We start from the raw sequence: 16,136 nt of genomic DNA, 5'->3' as shown, positions 1-16,136 counted from the left end.
CATTACATGAGAAAAAGAGAAACAGAGAAAGTGAAAAAGATATTAGTATATAAGAAGGGATAGGCCGGTTGTCCCGACCTTGATTCAAATAACCTTGGGAATGATTCAGGCAGCTGTGCGGTCCTGCCCTCACAGAACACCCATTCTCAATCATTAGATTTAAAAAATGAAGCCAAGCCTTTATTAGGGTCATCCAGAGAGCTAACATGCTCTCTCTACTATTTTTATAATATGTGGTTCTCAAAAAAGGTCATAATAAATCTCACAAAACATCCAACGGGCCACAGGATAACGAAGTATTTAAAGTGATTAGAAGTGCCACAATGGTCAATATAATATAGAATCGTTCAGAACGACACTTGTGATCTGCCTCTGCATAGAAAATTAAGAGGCGACTGCCTCTGCCACATCTGGTTGTCGACAAAACACAGTCAGACAGTAATGAGCAAAAAAAGTATAACAATTGTGTTTTAACATGTTGACTAACGTTATATATCGATAAAGAGTTCTGTCAGGATATTGATTGATTTTCCATATTTTTTGCATTGCCTCAGCTGATTTGAAAACATAAGCTATGCATTGGCTGATGTTGACTGTGTGCTTTTTTTTTTTTTTTTTTTTTTTATGACCGCCTAACATTAAATGATGATAAGGCCAGTAGGGTTGGGTACCAAAACCAGCTACCAGTATGGCACCTAAGTACCTAAGTAACCGGTATGTACCAAACCAAATCAGAATGCTAATTTTGGTGCCTCATTTTGGTGCCATGCCTGAACAACAAACCCAACAAATCTTTGTAGTATCGCAAGTGTGCATGTTGCTTTCACATTCCGACTTGGGACATAAGAGCATCGGAGGAGCATATGAATCCAGTAATTACAGGGCAATTACAGTTAGCCTTCCGTTAGCTGACTAAGTTAAACATGCCTCATGGCTCTAAGACCTTTCCCAACTTATACTGAAGGGCGCTTTGAATATTGCTTTGGACAAATTCTTGAAAACAAGGCAGTAGTTGATCCCAAACAAAAGTAGTACTGAAAGTAAATGCAGCCTTAAGCAACTCCAGCAATTAGCAGCAGAAGATAATGCAATACATAGAACATCCTGGAACAGCTGAATAAATAACCTGCACTAGGTTAGAATGTAACACCAGTTGAAACAGTAATAACAACAAACTTCATGCATAAACCACAAACTACATTTAACAAAAGCACTCATGTATTTTGGAAGACAGTGGTTAGGGCTTTCATAACCGGTGCATGTGTTTGCTCAAAATGACATGCATCAAAAGCTATGGTGAAATATGACTCAGTGATAAAACTATGCAGTAACATTTCTCTCACCTTAATCCTGGAATGGTGCGTCTTCTCTGAAACATTCTGATATTGTGAAACTTCACCTACTGATCCAGGTTGAGACACACACAAGATGAAAACAAGGTGCTAAAAAGTCCCTCAACTCCACTGCAAAACTGCGCATGTTCCTATGTCCAGGTGTGAAACAATCTCATCGCATTTATTGCGAATGATTATGTGAAGACCCAACAACCACTGTCCTTAAAAACCATCTTGGCTATGGCTGTCCTTGGATGTTGCGCTAAATTCCTGAGTCGGCTGTCCGTCTCTTATTCCATACTGCTCCCTTTGCAAATGACTGCCAAAGTGGCACATACACAGGACAAGAACAGCAGCATGCTTTCAAGCTGAGGTCATTCCATATCAATCATTAGGGCAAAGAAATAGAGAGAGAGAGAGAGAGAGAGAGAGCGAAATAGAGAAATAGATATAGAGAGAGAGAGAGAGAGAGAGAGAGAAAGAGAGAGCGAGAGAGAGAGAGATATCAATAGTCCTCAACAGCAATCCCAGAGGAATGGCCTGGTTTCATTTCCTCTCTACAGTTGGTTCTTTATCTCTTCTTCTGCAAAAGAAATGTGATCTAAAAGCCAGTACAGATGCAGCGCCTGGACATCTAAAAGCAGCACTGATGGGATTCAAACATTAACCAAGGAGTGCGAAATAGAGTGTGGAACAGGGCAAAAACGTAAGCAGGAGAAGGAAAGAAGGGCTTAATCATTTACAGTTTACCATCACACTTGGCTATGGGACAACAGATGAGCAACCGGTCTCAACTGGGCAAAAACACAAAGATACAAAGTGGAAGTTTCCACTTTGCTGGCAATTTTCATCTTCCTGGTCATCTGTTCCCAACACTCACTTTGAGAAAAAGACATCCTGTTTTTCCTCCATTGTCACTGATTCACTACACGGTTGGTTACGACTAAGTTTAGACTAGTTTATGTTAGTGGGGGGAAGGGGTGCTTCCTTAAAATCTACAAATGCAGGAGGGTATCCTTAGCTTCTTACGCATCGGTTGCAACAACAACAACGATGATTAACATGCAGTAGCAAACGGAACACGGAGCTGTCTGTATCTAAATATTGTGCAGTAAAACTTTTAAGTCAGATCTAGCAACGCGCAAAACTTTTGTGACTTATTATATTACATGTTATTTCGTTATTATGCTAAGCTTGACTGTTAAATGGATGGTTCACCCAAAAATGAAAACTACCATATGACTTTCTACTGTCAGACAAATATAATAGGAATTATGTTAAAAAAGTCTTGGCTCCTCTGAGGTGTATAATGGCAGTGATTGGTGGCAGAGATTGACGCAAAATAAAGTGCATAAACCCATAAAAAGTGCTCCACACAGCTCATAGGTGATAATAAAGGCCTTCTGAAGCGAATCAATGTATCTGTGAAAGAAAAATATCTCTCATGAACGTGTACAACAGTTAGTGGAAGCTAGAGATTAGTGCATAATGTAGATTTTTTTTACTATCTATATTCTACACAAACACATTGATTCCGTGCATAAGGCCTTCGTTAACCCCACAGAGACGTATACAGCACGGATTTATGCATTTTCATTGAACTTCCTTGTGAAATCAAAATTGAATACATTTATTTTGTTAGCCTTTGTGATCTTAAATCCAAATTTGAAAATGCTCCTCCCGTCTAAAATGACAGGCTTTCTCTGATGACATCAGTTTGACAGGTTGGGTATGAGCGTAACATCTTTAACCACGCCCCCCTCCAACAGTCAGTGTTCAGGTGTGTTGAACTGAAGCAGTGCTGCAGCGACCGATCGTTGTATGACATCGAAGTACGAACCATCAGCTGTCAAAAGATCTCGCTATATTTGATGTCGTTCACAGATTCATGTCGAGCACGCCTTCATTTCGGAATGAAACGCCTACTTTACTACATCCAATCATGTCACAGCAGAGAAAAATAAACAAGCCACGCTCTCTTTTTTCCCCTCACTCAATATTCTGTTTCTTTCTGATGTATGTCAAAACACAAAAGAAAAGTCGGTCACAAACTTTAAGTTCACTTTAAACCCCATTCGCACCCACTTTAAAGTTTGGAAGAGAAGAACTTTTTTTAAATGTAAAACTTAACTGTATTCGTCTGAAAGAAGAAAGTCATATACACATAGCAGAATGGCTTGAAGGTGAAGAAATCATGGGTTCATTTTTATTTTTAGGTGAACTACCCCTTTAAGAGAATGTGTTAGCTTTGATGTCATTCTTTTGATATAATTGTTTTTTATTTGCTGGTACAAAACTAACCTCTGGGTATTGTTACACAGTCTCTAATATTAAGAAAAACTACACACAAAAAAGTTCTATTAATCTTTTATTATCCTTTCTAATTATAATTATATTATTATTAATAATACATTAAGTACATGATATAACTTGTAACTTTTCAGTAATAGTATTCATTAGTAACAATAGCAATAATTAATATTTTAGAAAGTTGTTTACATTAAGTAGGCTAACTAATAATTAAGTAAAAACGCTAAAATCGCAAATGAAAGTTTCATTTTATTAGTTACTTTTGGAACTAGGCTAGCCAAAACAATGTAGTCACCGACCTGATTCACAAGACGTGATGCAGGACTGGAAGGAGCGACACGGTGTTTTTGATTTGCATCTTTCCCTGCAGAGCTGCAGTCCAGCATTAATGTGATTTGGCCGTGGCCCTATTGGCTAATGGTAAAAGAGGTTCCCTCTCTCCATTAACCGGGCTTTAATATGGCTGCTCTCAGGAAGCCCACGAGTTACATAACAGACATTTCAAAAACAATTCCAACCTCTTCCGATCTCTTCCACTTCTGGTCACGAGACTGCAAAGCCAGTAAACACATCAGCGAGCGCACTAATGCACACACAAAACCGCAAACGCTCATAAATGGACTGCGGAACAAGAGAGAGTCCTCCTCGAGCAAAGCGAAGGAAAAACTCGATATAAATACTACGTCTCTTCCAAAACAGGATACCGTCTGGCGGACCAAACTGGAAAGGTTTGGAAGGATGAAGCGGCAGTATTCCGACGGCTCGTCTAGTATTTACCTGTTGAGGTTGCTTGTTGCTAGTCCCGAGTGTTTGGCAAACTGATCGTGACTCTGTGGTGTTGATGTTCAGAGTACATGGAAGTTCTGTCTCACTTTTGCTCCACAGCTAGTCTGCAACTCCCTACTCCAATAACCCCTGACCTACAGGAAGTAGACACAATAGACTGAAAATAACGAGAGGCCACCTCCTCCCCCTTTCTCCCTCTCTTCTTTTTCCTACACTCCACCTTCCCTTAGATGACAACAACAGCTTTTTTACGCTGTGAAGAAGAAAGGCAGCAGCCACCCCAGTGATACCTGTCGAGACTCGGCGCTTTGCTCTGTATCTCCGCCAGGATTGCACAAGAGCTCACTGGGTCTTTCCCATACACGTCGAGACAAGAGCAATACCTATTAGAAAGAACATTCTGCTTTGATGCAAAATCTCTACACATAAAATTAATCTCTCAAAGTTTGAGAACGCTTTGTTTTTTACGGTTACACCTATTAGTTGCTTATTAGCCGCATACTACTAGAATATTAGCCATTTATTAGTGCTTATATTAATGCCTACTATTAATAATGTTAAGCACATATTAATTCCTTATTCTACATGACCTTACCTAACCTACTAAAAATGACCAACTAACTTACCATTAAGAGGAAATTAAGAATTTATTGAGAGACAAGTCGTAGTTAATTGCTAACAAGTATTACCTTTTCTGTAACCAAGGTGTAATTAAGATGTCAAAAGTTTAACAGTGTACAAAAATTACAGTGTAACAGTTACAGTGTCTTACTACATTACAGAGAAAGTAATTTCATGTAATTTTACATAATGTGTTGTTGTAGTAAGTACATGTAACTCGAAAGTCGAAAGACTGGGGAGAATACTTTTTTTACTTATATTTTTGAAAAATGTCTAATTTTATTCAAAAAAGGGCATATTAAGGGCATCATATAATATAACTGATCAAAGTGATATTACAGCAACTTTTAATGTTACAAAATATTAATATTTCAAGTAAATGCTGTTCTTGAACTTTCTATTAATCAAAGTACCTAGAAAAAAAAATCACTAAGCAGCTAAATTTATGGTAGTAAGAAATGTTTCTTGAGCAACAAATGAGCATATTAGAATAATTTCTATATGAAATAATGGCTGTGGAGTAATGGCTGTGATTCAAATGACACAGATAATATTTATGTAAAACATACACAGCATTACTGTTATTGCTGCAGTACTGTATTTTTGACTGATGATCATAACATTTTTAAAAAAAATCTTACAGACAGCAAGTTTTTACAAGTGTATGCTGCTTTTTTCACCCACATAATACAAACATTTCAACACTTGTTGTGGACAAAGATGAATTTAGCAAAACAAGTGTACTATCAAGATCCAGCCCAAAGAGATGAAAAATACTGGAAAAGTTTTGTAAGATCAGATCAGATTTCATACAACTTTTTGAGTGAGTGAGTGAGTGAGTGCATGTGTGTGTGCGTGTGTGTGCGTGTGCGCACCCGCAGTCGCTCACTTCTCTTCGGTAGCCTCTTGTGATAATATATGTCATCCCAGCCACCCGGCATAATCCAATCTCAGGCCAAGGCTAACCACAGCAAATCACATTTAGTGCAGAGACTAGAATTTATTTGTGCCAAATCTAATTGTCCCTATACACCTAAAGAAGCGAGAGGGACAGGAAATGGAGCCGTGGCGCAGTGCAGATAAGGAAAAAGAGGCCGCATCCCGGAGCATCCTTCACACGCTTCTCTTGCACTGATTAGATAAGTCCCAAACAATACCACGTCTGATGTTTGTCATGCAGTTATTTATGACCGCCATATAACTCCACAGCAAAGGAAGACTTTTTTAAGTGGCAAACGCAATGCATGAGTGACTTGAGCGCTTGAAAGGTGTGTGTCGCTGGACAGAAGATTTATAATCAGTGCTTTCTGCTATAATCTCACCCGTATCTCAACAGCGGAACTGGATCTGAATCTGCATCAAGAGAGCCTACAAAGGGCTGCAGACAAGGGAGAACTATTATGGTTTTTAAACATACTGTTAAATTAAAACATTAACTTTGAATACATGTAAAATAGTTGCACATTGCAGGCTAAATAGCTGTTAAAGTATCTATGGGATACTTAAAAGTTTCTATACTCGCAGTACTTTTGAGGTCTGGCCTTAAGAAAATAATTATTATTGGCATCAACAATAAATACTAAATTCAATACTCAATACAGATAGTCAGAATATAAGCACTTATTATAGGCGTACTGTAAGTGATTCAAAAACAAGGTTTGGAAAATGGATTCATCGTGTACTCGCTTATCATATGAATTTTGAACCCAATTATGCTCCTGATCCTTCATAAATATATACTTCAACAGCATAATATGTAATAACAACATCTCTCGTTTAAACATTTCTCATTCATTATTAAGTTACTTGGAACGAATGAGTGAAAAACGTTAAGAAAACCGATGCAATAAATCACAGACATTAAAAAAAGAAAAAGTTTCAAAAAAGAAAAAGCGGTTGTGAGCGCACATAAATTACAGCGTTGTTAAAGTCCGAGCAGGTGTGTACGACACATGATTTGAGCCCATTAGAGCAGTGACCCCCTACAGAGAACATCGTGTACTGGAGCAGACTGGGAGGAAACATGCCTGCGAGTCACTCGTTAACATACGTGATGATTTCATTAACATATGGAGATGGACCTCGGCTCACTTTTTTTAGGCCGCAGAGCTGATTATGATTTATGAGTTTTAATTATAACGTTTGCTGACATTTTAGATGAAAGAAAGAAAAACTTGTACCCAGTATAATGTTATTTGTGTTGTTAATAGACGCGATGTGCCGAACAAACACCTATTTTGTCTGATTCTATAGATAAAGACAAGCGCTTCATCGCAGCCTCTGCCATGTGCCACTCAAATAAGTTTGCCACAGTTAAAAGCAGTCTGCGGTCCCCTCGCTTGCACTGAAGCGCTGCATGACGTGCAGTGATAAGGAAAGAGACTTCTGAAGGACAACTGAACTGTGACTGCTGTACTGCATTGTGCTCGTCAAAGTAGAAACCAGGTCACTGATCAATAGCTATTAACCTAATGTAAAGTTCACTCAGGCTTCTGATAGAAACACAGACACTCATATACTAGTCTTACTAACAATTTTTTGATATTATAATAGGAGGTTAGAATTCAGAGCCGATTTCAGAGCGGCATTAGCAGTAAGAGATGCATTATAATAGCTATGTTAAATATTAGCTGATTTGTCTAATTGAGCTTTATGGCAAGCAAAGTTCAAATCCCAGCTTTTTATCCACTATTCACCCTCTTTCTCTGACTGTCCTGTTTGAGTAATAACTAAATGAAAGAATTCAGTAATAAATCATAAAAAAAATGTAATTAAAAAAGTTAAAAATAAAATAGAAAAATACAATATCATATACTAGGACGTTCTTGTGTGTTAATTATGTGTATTAGTTGGTTGTAAATTAAGAATTAAAAAATAAAAGTGACAATTATTATTAAAATATCTGTAGAAACAAGTATCTGAATTTTATAAGCAATAGGTTTTTTTTTTTTTGATCCTCTTCATTAAAAACGTTGCCATTTTCATGCTTCCGATAGCTTTTCAAAGCATTTTTGTGACTTTATTTAATTATTTCATTAAAAAGCCCAACTTTTCCCAAACAATTTGTGATTTAATTCATTCTGCAAGTATTCCGTGCATATAATGCTAATATCCAGTAAACCCAGATGTGAGTTTATGCAAGATGCAATACAACTGACCAACTGAAGGTACTGACCAATAATATCATTATATTGGTCTAATTGGCCAAGATGCCATGCCTGACCACATGCAACACTTACAGAGTAATATAAATAATCACGCTGGCATTTAAAAACAAAGGCACAAAAGTTTGCAAGTGTCTTTTACGAGCCTGTACCCTTTATATAAGGCCATCTAAAAGACATTTGAAAGGTTACGGATTGCGTCTAAGCGCTAGCTGTGGAGCACCGAGTGATAAGGCACGGGCTAGTCATCTGACCAAGACGAAGAGAAACAAAGGCCCATGACATCAACAAACTCAGATATACGCAAACAGGGTAGGCACACTCTTTTCTTCAGTTCCCTCAATCCCCGCTCTTTGATCCAAGGGGGCGACAGTCACGCCGGCACAAAAAGGTCAGCGGGGTGGCACTTTGCCTGCATGAGTCAACTACTCCTCCCCGATCCCCTTTGCTTTCCATCTATCGCTCTCTAAGTCACATGTCTCCGTCAAAGCTGCGTCATTCACATTCAACACATTCTTCTGGCCTTGGCAGCCTCTCTTCACATGACTGGAGCACTGCTTAGGTCTCTCCGACTGCCTGCCCAAACAATTCCCTCCTTTTTAGTGCCCAAATCAGACAGCGACCTCCCCGACTCAGGTGTCAGGAAGAAAACCCACACTAAGGCGTTCTTAGTTTTTTGGTTTATTTGGCTAGTAAGTGACAACTAGAAAAGATTGCAAGGACCAATTCTCACTATTAATTAGTTGCTCATCGCATGCTTAGTATTAATATATTGGCCATTTAGTAGCAATGATAAAGTACATGTTTTGTACATGTTTTGCATGGCATGCATATTATCCTTAGTCCTACCCAAAACCCCCGAACGTAACAACTACCTTACTAACTATTAATGAGCAGCGAATTAAGACTTTCCTAAAGGAAACGTTGGTTGAAGAGAAATGGATCTTAAAATAAAAAATGCGTGAAGGCTGCAAATGAGCAAACTCCAAAATTCAGTTTCCACACCTCTCGAAGAAAACCATAGAAATTAATTTCCAAAAACCTTCTTTGCGGTTACGCATAAAAAACTTTTTCTAAACCCATTTTAAAACTCCCTGATACCAGTGTTGCCAAGTCCACAGTTTTCATGTTTTTCGTGTAAATGACTATGTAAAATTAAAAAGCTAACAAAAAAATAAGCATGGATGAATCAGCCATAACGTCAATGACATGAATTTATATAACATAAAATTTCATTCAAACTTTAATTACATATTAAAGTCATTTCTTAAGGATGCAAAGCTCAAAGCTAAAACGCATGATTTCTGTGCATCACCAAACATTTCCTAACAGGTTTTGCGAACACACTCTAATGGTTTCCATTGGTTAGTCAAACAGACTAGTCCCATGCCAACTCATTGTTTGAGCCACTGCTGTTTTGGGCTCTCAAACAAACGCTAATGTTTTGATAATGTCACAGAGCATCCCAGCGTCTACATGTTTTAAGGAGATCCTCCGACAAAATAGCCCACTTAAAGTTTTAAGCTGAGACAGGTGAAAGCAAAGCCACACCAAATAAATGTAATCCTTTACACATGCAGCAGATGCAAATTTAAAAAAATAAATATGTAAACGGCCATCATTAAATCGAGAATATAACAACCCAGCGAATGGTTCAGGTTCCAAAGTCAAGAACACACACTTCACAGTTAAAACACCTGCAGGCTGTAAGCACCTGCTCATGTAGAGACCACAACAGAAACTCTAGAGCCACTCGTCTGCAGCGTAAGCCAGGTGTCTTTCTCCAAAACCAGCAAGATCAACAAAACGTACAATGAGGAAATGAATGGAACTCGTACTGACCTTGAGAGCCCGAGCAGATTTACTGGGAGCAAAACTTAATCCAAAGTTCTCGGAGAAAAACAGATAAATGAAGGTTACTGAACTAATAATTACGAATCAAATGAAGACATCCCGGATCGGCACTTCTGGAGCGGATGGAGGTGTCCAACATCAGAAATGAGCCTGTGCTCTGCACGCTCCGTACTGGAGGTCTTTTTGCTTCTCACAGCTATACACATGAACACTATCTCTGCTGGCACGATGCCATGGCTGGAGATATCAAGCCACATTGAACGGCCCTTCTAATGCAATCAGGAGAGAGAGCACTCGCTCTCACAGACTGTCGCTGAGAGCTCGCCCGCACCGGGGTGGGGGGGGGGGAGGGTAGTCCAATGTGAGCCGGGGCCCAGCAGACTCACGGTAACCTGAGAAATTACACGGGGCGGCGGCGGCATTTCACAGCTTGTCTCCAGCCTGACCCCCTCCTACACACCAGTAGACCACTGTGATCTTGAGATGGGACAGGGAGAGGCTGGGAACCTAGAAGCCCCTCGGCCACCTCTTTATTGTTCAAACACCATAACTGGTCTTGACTATATAAAATAGAAAACAGTTTAAAACGAGTTTCAATTTAGTAAAGAGTTAGTTTACTCAAAAGTTCTGACATCATTTATTTACCACCAAATGAGTTTCTATTTACTATATTTAATGTGCTCTTACATGTACGTGTACTATATATTTAAATGCACACACATACAGTATATATTTAGAAAATATTTAGGTTTATGCAGTTAGACATTCATATTCTTTTATTTTATATTATATTTAAGACAAAAAAACTATTTAAATATATGCATGCTAACAGTATGTAAACAAAAACTTACCTCGGATGCGATTAATTGTGATTCATTTGACAGCACTATTTGGATTACATTATTCATCTAGATTTTCTTTCAACTTCTTTTTTACTTTTCTTTTTCAAGGAACTTTTTGAAGTGTGAAAGTTTTGCACTGAAATTATAATTTCATAAGAAATACCTTAATTGATTTCTCAAACATAAATGCAAGTCTTACGGGGGAAAACACGAGGGAGAAATTTTCACTTCTCAGTTATGTCTTTTTTCATTAAATCTAGGATAATCCTAACTTTTAAATATACTGTCGTTCATTATTAATCAATTAATAAATGAAGTGACGTAAAAATTGCAATATGTAAGATATGCTTTGTGTTTAATTGTACATACAATTTTGTGAATATTATTTTATATAATATTTAAAAAATGATTACAGAATTAAAAATAATATTTTTAAAAGGAAATAAAGGTAACACTATAGTACAGGAACCCATTCTCACTATAAACTAGTTGTTTATCAATACTATATTAGCTGTCTAGTACTTAAGAACTACCTTACTAACTATTAATAAGCAGCAAATTAGGTTAAATTAATTAAAACAAAAATTGTTTTGTCAATAGCACAATTGGATCTTAAAACTGTGTTTGACCGAAATACATTTTTAATAATATTTTACTGTCATTACATATTGTGGATCTTTAACTACACACTTTCATATGAACCAGACTGCCAACTCAAACTAAGTACAATACATTTTTTTGCGCGAGTAGAAACGCAGGAATCACTGCCATAAACCTTCATCACGCCGTGCGATTACTATTCCTACGTCTTATTAGTGCATCAATGATTGTTTTTCCCATGCTCTCACAGTGATTTCCCTTTTAATACATTACACAAAAAGAGTCTGATGTAAGAATGCAGAGAAGCCATCAGCCATCGAATGGCCATCGGCCAAGAATTTATTTCGTTTTTTCAACACATGTTTTGTTTCGCAGTAAATTTGGATTATTATGTCAGTCGTTCTGGAGTGTCACTACAATAGCCAAAACTGATTCTTCAATCCCACACGGCTCTGTTTTCCAGAACAGGTCCTGCTGCCTACTCATTTCGTTCTCTCTCCAACACCTCCTCTTAATGTACTCGGCCCCATAACTAGGCTTTATTCCAAATAAAGAAAGGAGAAAAGGAGAGAGAGAGAGAGAATGAGCTTTCTACAGCCATCTGGGAAGCATCAGCAGCGGTAGCACAGCAGCACAGGAAATGGTCGCCATGTTGCTGTCAGGCAGCTCCGTCTGCGAGAGACCGACACACGTAGGAGCAGAAGAGCAGCTGAAGAGAAAGCAGAAGAAAGACGGAGAGACAGAGCCTCACTAAATTACATTCCTGTGCAACATGGGACTCTGGGGAAAAAAACTCAACTTCTATGTGTGTTTCTATGCTTTCTATGTTAGCACAGTATATTATGAGTCTGAGATGCCCTTAAGCACAGGAATTATGCTGCAATCTTTTAATAATAATAATAAACAACACATTATAATTATCTTCCAAATTAATTATTAATATTTGCAAGCATTGTATATTTAATGTTATAAAAATAGCAACTATTTTATTGAATAATGTTATTAATATTATTCCTAATTATATTACTGACTTAATTAGTTGTTTATTGTAATTAAAACGATAATGATAATAATAATAATAATAAACTATAATTCTTATCAATATTACTTACATATTTAACATCACTAAAACAGATATTATCATTTTATTTAATGTTGTTGATGATAATTTAATGATATAATTAGTTGTTTATTTTATAATATTAAAATAACAAAAATAACTATCATCATTAAACTACAGTTAGATATACTTTACTAAAACAGCTACTCATATATAGTGTTATTAATGTTACTATTAATAATACTGACATTTTTTGTTATAATGTTTATATTATTTTATATTATTACATTAAACAATACTTCATTAGCAATATTTAATGATGACAATGATAATAATTGCCGTTGCAATTGCTTACTAATAATAACAACAACAACAACAACAACTATTAATCATCATGATAATGAACTGATACATAATCAGGTAAATACCACTGCTGTGCTGAGGGTGCATCAGTCAGAGTTCAGTCAGACACAGTCCAGCCCTAAACATTCCTTGAACAAACCACAGGTACCATCTTCGGCTGTTAGTGTGTGTTTATGGGGAAGAACTGTGGCCTTAAAATATCACCTTCCAAAAAAGAAAATGCTCAAATCTATTCTTAAACTGGGCTCACCCAAGACGTCTGAGTCAGGAGATCTGCCAACTTCTTGAAACGTCTGCTCCTCTTCCCCTCTAAAACAGCTTTTCATCAGCTGCTAAATTATATCAGTAAAACCAACGAACTAATCAATGAGATCGGCTTCACTTAGAGTCTATTCACAGTGATTTAAAGCGGATAAATTAAGAGCAGTAACCTTTTTTAACTTTTGGAATAAATTAACTGACAATAACAAACCGGACGCATCAAGAAAAGTATTAAGCTAGTTTTGTGCAATAAAACATTCTGCATGAACGTCATAAAACTTGACCGGCTCCGTTTGGATACTTTTGGTTCCAAAAGAATATTAAATAAATATACTGGATAAAATTATCTGACGAAATATGAGGTGTAAATTTATTGGTGCTGACAAATAAAGGCGGACCGAATCTAATCGACATGGCTTGTGATCGGGGGCCAAGTCTGCATTCGGTTTAATTGAATAGCTCTAAAGCCTCATGCGGGGCGTTGGAAAAGTACACAAAGAAAAACTCAAACCATGCAACACGGAAAACGCGACAAGACAAAAAAAAAAAAATGGAGTTCCATTTCCATCTTATCTAATCTCTGCATGGGAAAGAACAAGACTGAACAAATATCCCCTGCAAATAAAAGCTCCCATCTGTTTACAAACTGCCTTTCCTGTAAGCCTCTCGTTGCTGTACATACTTTGGCAGTTCAGCACTTAGGCCAAAGGCTAATTCGGGATCAGCTGACCAAACAACGCTAGTCTAGATATGCAGACGATGACACACGCAAGAATAATAGCTAATCAAACGTGTTGTGAATCAGACGTCTAAGCAGTCGATAGCGAAGGGCCACCGAACGCTTCAGCGGGTTATAATTAGCTAAACTCGTCATGCTCAATAACTGAGCACTTCAAACAAACACTACAGATAACGCTAGCAGCACATGACTATACCACTTCTTGAAAAACTGACAAAAGACTCATAAAAACATAACATTGCTTTTACAGTCGTGATGCGAATTTATTAGCAGACATTACTCCAGTCTTAAATCATTTCCTGTTATTATCAATGTTGAAAATAGCATTGCTGGTTAACATTTTTGCAAAAATCGTGATGCGCTAGCAAAGTAAAGGGAGGACAATTAATATTTAAAAAAAAAAAAAATACAGTACATTTATTCTGCATGGATGCATAGTTAAATGTCTGATTTAGGACTGCTATTCATCAAACCTTTCTAAAAATAATAAATAAATAAATGTTTCCACAAAAATAAGAAGCGAGTACATTGGTAAGAAGCATTATTAATAATGGATCACCAATAACATTTGAAACAATTAAGCATATTAGAATAATTTCTAAACCATTGCGTGGCATTAACGTTGCTCATTTTATGCATTCGATTTAATTAAAATTTAAATAACCATGTTGTTTTTCATGCTGCTAAGAAGCTAAATATGGAGCTGGCAATTTAGTATGCATGAAATAGCAATAAACAGAAACATTGTTCTCTGCTTATTCTAGATGTGTAACCTACATAACGTTTGCGGCATGCGGCTAAAACATTCCAGTCAGTGGAAATAAAACGGTGATTAAAATAATAACATAAATGAAGATGTTTGTCAGAATCGCACGGCCTTGCTATGGAAGTGGTTTAACACAATAACAACAACAGGAAAAGTCGAATGCAACACTCCAAAATAGTTTCCCACCAAAAAGGAATGTAAATAGTCTATAAAGTTCTGAGCTCTGGATCAAACTGATGGAGCCCTGGTGAATAATAAAAAACTCTTGAGCTTCCCAGCTAAAATAGAAAGGTCAAGAAGTAAAGGGAGAGACTATGTATGGTTGTGTGTGTGTGTGTGTGTGTATGTATGTATGTATGCATGTATACATGCACGTGTGTGTTAAAGGGTCATTTCCCTATCCGTGCATGTGTGTGTGTGTGTGTGTGTGTGCGCGTGTGTGCATTAAAGGGGCAGGTCCCCATCCCTGCGTGTGTGTGTGTGTGTGTGTGTGTGTGTGTGTGTGTGTGTGTGTGTGTGTGTGTGTGTGTGTGTGTGTGTGTGTGTGTGTGTGTGTGTGTGTGTGTGTGTGTGTGTGCGCATTAAAGGGGCAGGTCCTCATCCCTGTGTGTGTGTGTGTGTGTGTGTGTGTGTGTGTGTGTGTGTGTGTGTGTGTGTGCGCTAAAGGGGCAGGTCCCCATCCCTGCTCCCAGACAGAGGTTGCCTTTGGAGGCCCTCTAGAGAGCAGACTGTGTGAATGAGTTACGACAGCTGAGGCCTGTTCCCTCACCACTGGAATCCTAAAACACACACCACCCTGCCAATAAAATAAAATCAACCGAGCAACAAATGCTTATCCAATGCTAATGTAAAGCTCTTGCGAGAATCTGCATACACCCGAGGCACCGGAGCGGCCTGAGCAAACCGCACAGATCGCTATTGAATACATGATCGTACAGATCCTAACATCTCAGCTAAATCCAGCCGTTTCCCATGAGGTCGAAAACAGGTTCTCTCACATTACTTGACAGAGTAAAACTAGAGGCTTTACACTTTGATCATACACAAACAACTTCCTGTGACCACGCCCACAAAACCTAGATTTGCCTATTTCATAAAAAAATACAAATTTGAGTGATACATGCATTTTTTTAAACAAAAGTATGGCATTCATTAGTTGACAGACAAGGATAGCGGTGCTTTTATGTGGTAATAAAATAAAGGTGATAAGTGATGATCATTTTAATTAATCTTTTTTTTTAGTATTACAATATAATATATTAGTCACTCCACAGCTGTTCCAAACAGTACAGATAAACCTATTTATCATCTGCTTAAAAAAAAAAAAAAAAAAAAAAAAAAGTTTCAATTATATCTTTTCTAAAAAAAACACTCAGACTGTAATCACAGCCATTAGCTGTGCTCGCTTTTTATAAGCCAAGACCTTGAAATGACTG

The 16,136-nt window shown here is 37.5% G+C and overlaps 1 protein-coding gene across 10 annotated transcripts in view; it reads right to left on the bottom strand.

Moving 5' to 3' along the window:
- gab1 (GRB2-associated binding protein 1) overlaps positions 1-16,136 on the bottom strand; it is a 59,273-nt gene that overhangs the window by 33,545 nt on the left and 9,592 nt on the right. For 2 of the 10 annotated variants that reach the window (XM_043249533.1, XM_043249554.1), the window contains exon 1: positions 3,944-4,079. The exons of 3 other annotated variants lie outside the window; for them this stretch is intronic. In XM_043249533.1, the coding sequence (XP_043105468.1) occupies positions 3,944-4,030 (87 nt within the window). In that variant the 5' untranslated portion in view covers positions 4,031-4,079. Of the gene's footprint in view, positions 1-1,343; positions 1,686-3,943; positions 4,081-4,421; positions 4,546-16,136 lie in introns of those variants that run through there. 5 more of the 10 variants (XM_043249518.1, XM_043249539.1, XR_006251846.1 and 2 more) reach the window with 4 other exon arrangements.

Source organism: Puntigrus tetrazona, chromosome 1 (assembly GCF_018831695.1).
Source record: "Puntigrus tetrazona isolate hp1 chromosome 1, ASM1883169v1, whole genome shotgun sequence".
NCBI lineage: Eukaryota > Metazoa > Chordata > Actinopteri > Cypriniformes > Cyprinidae > Puntigrus > Puntigrus tetrazona.
Note: the sequence above shows the minus strand (reverse complement) of the source record. Positions and strands in the feature narration are given on the sequence as shown.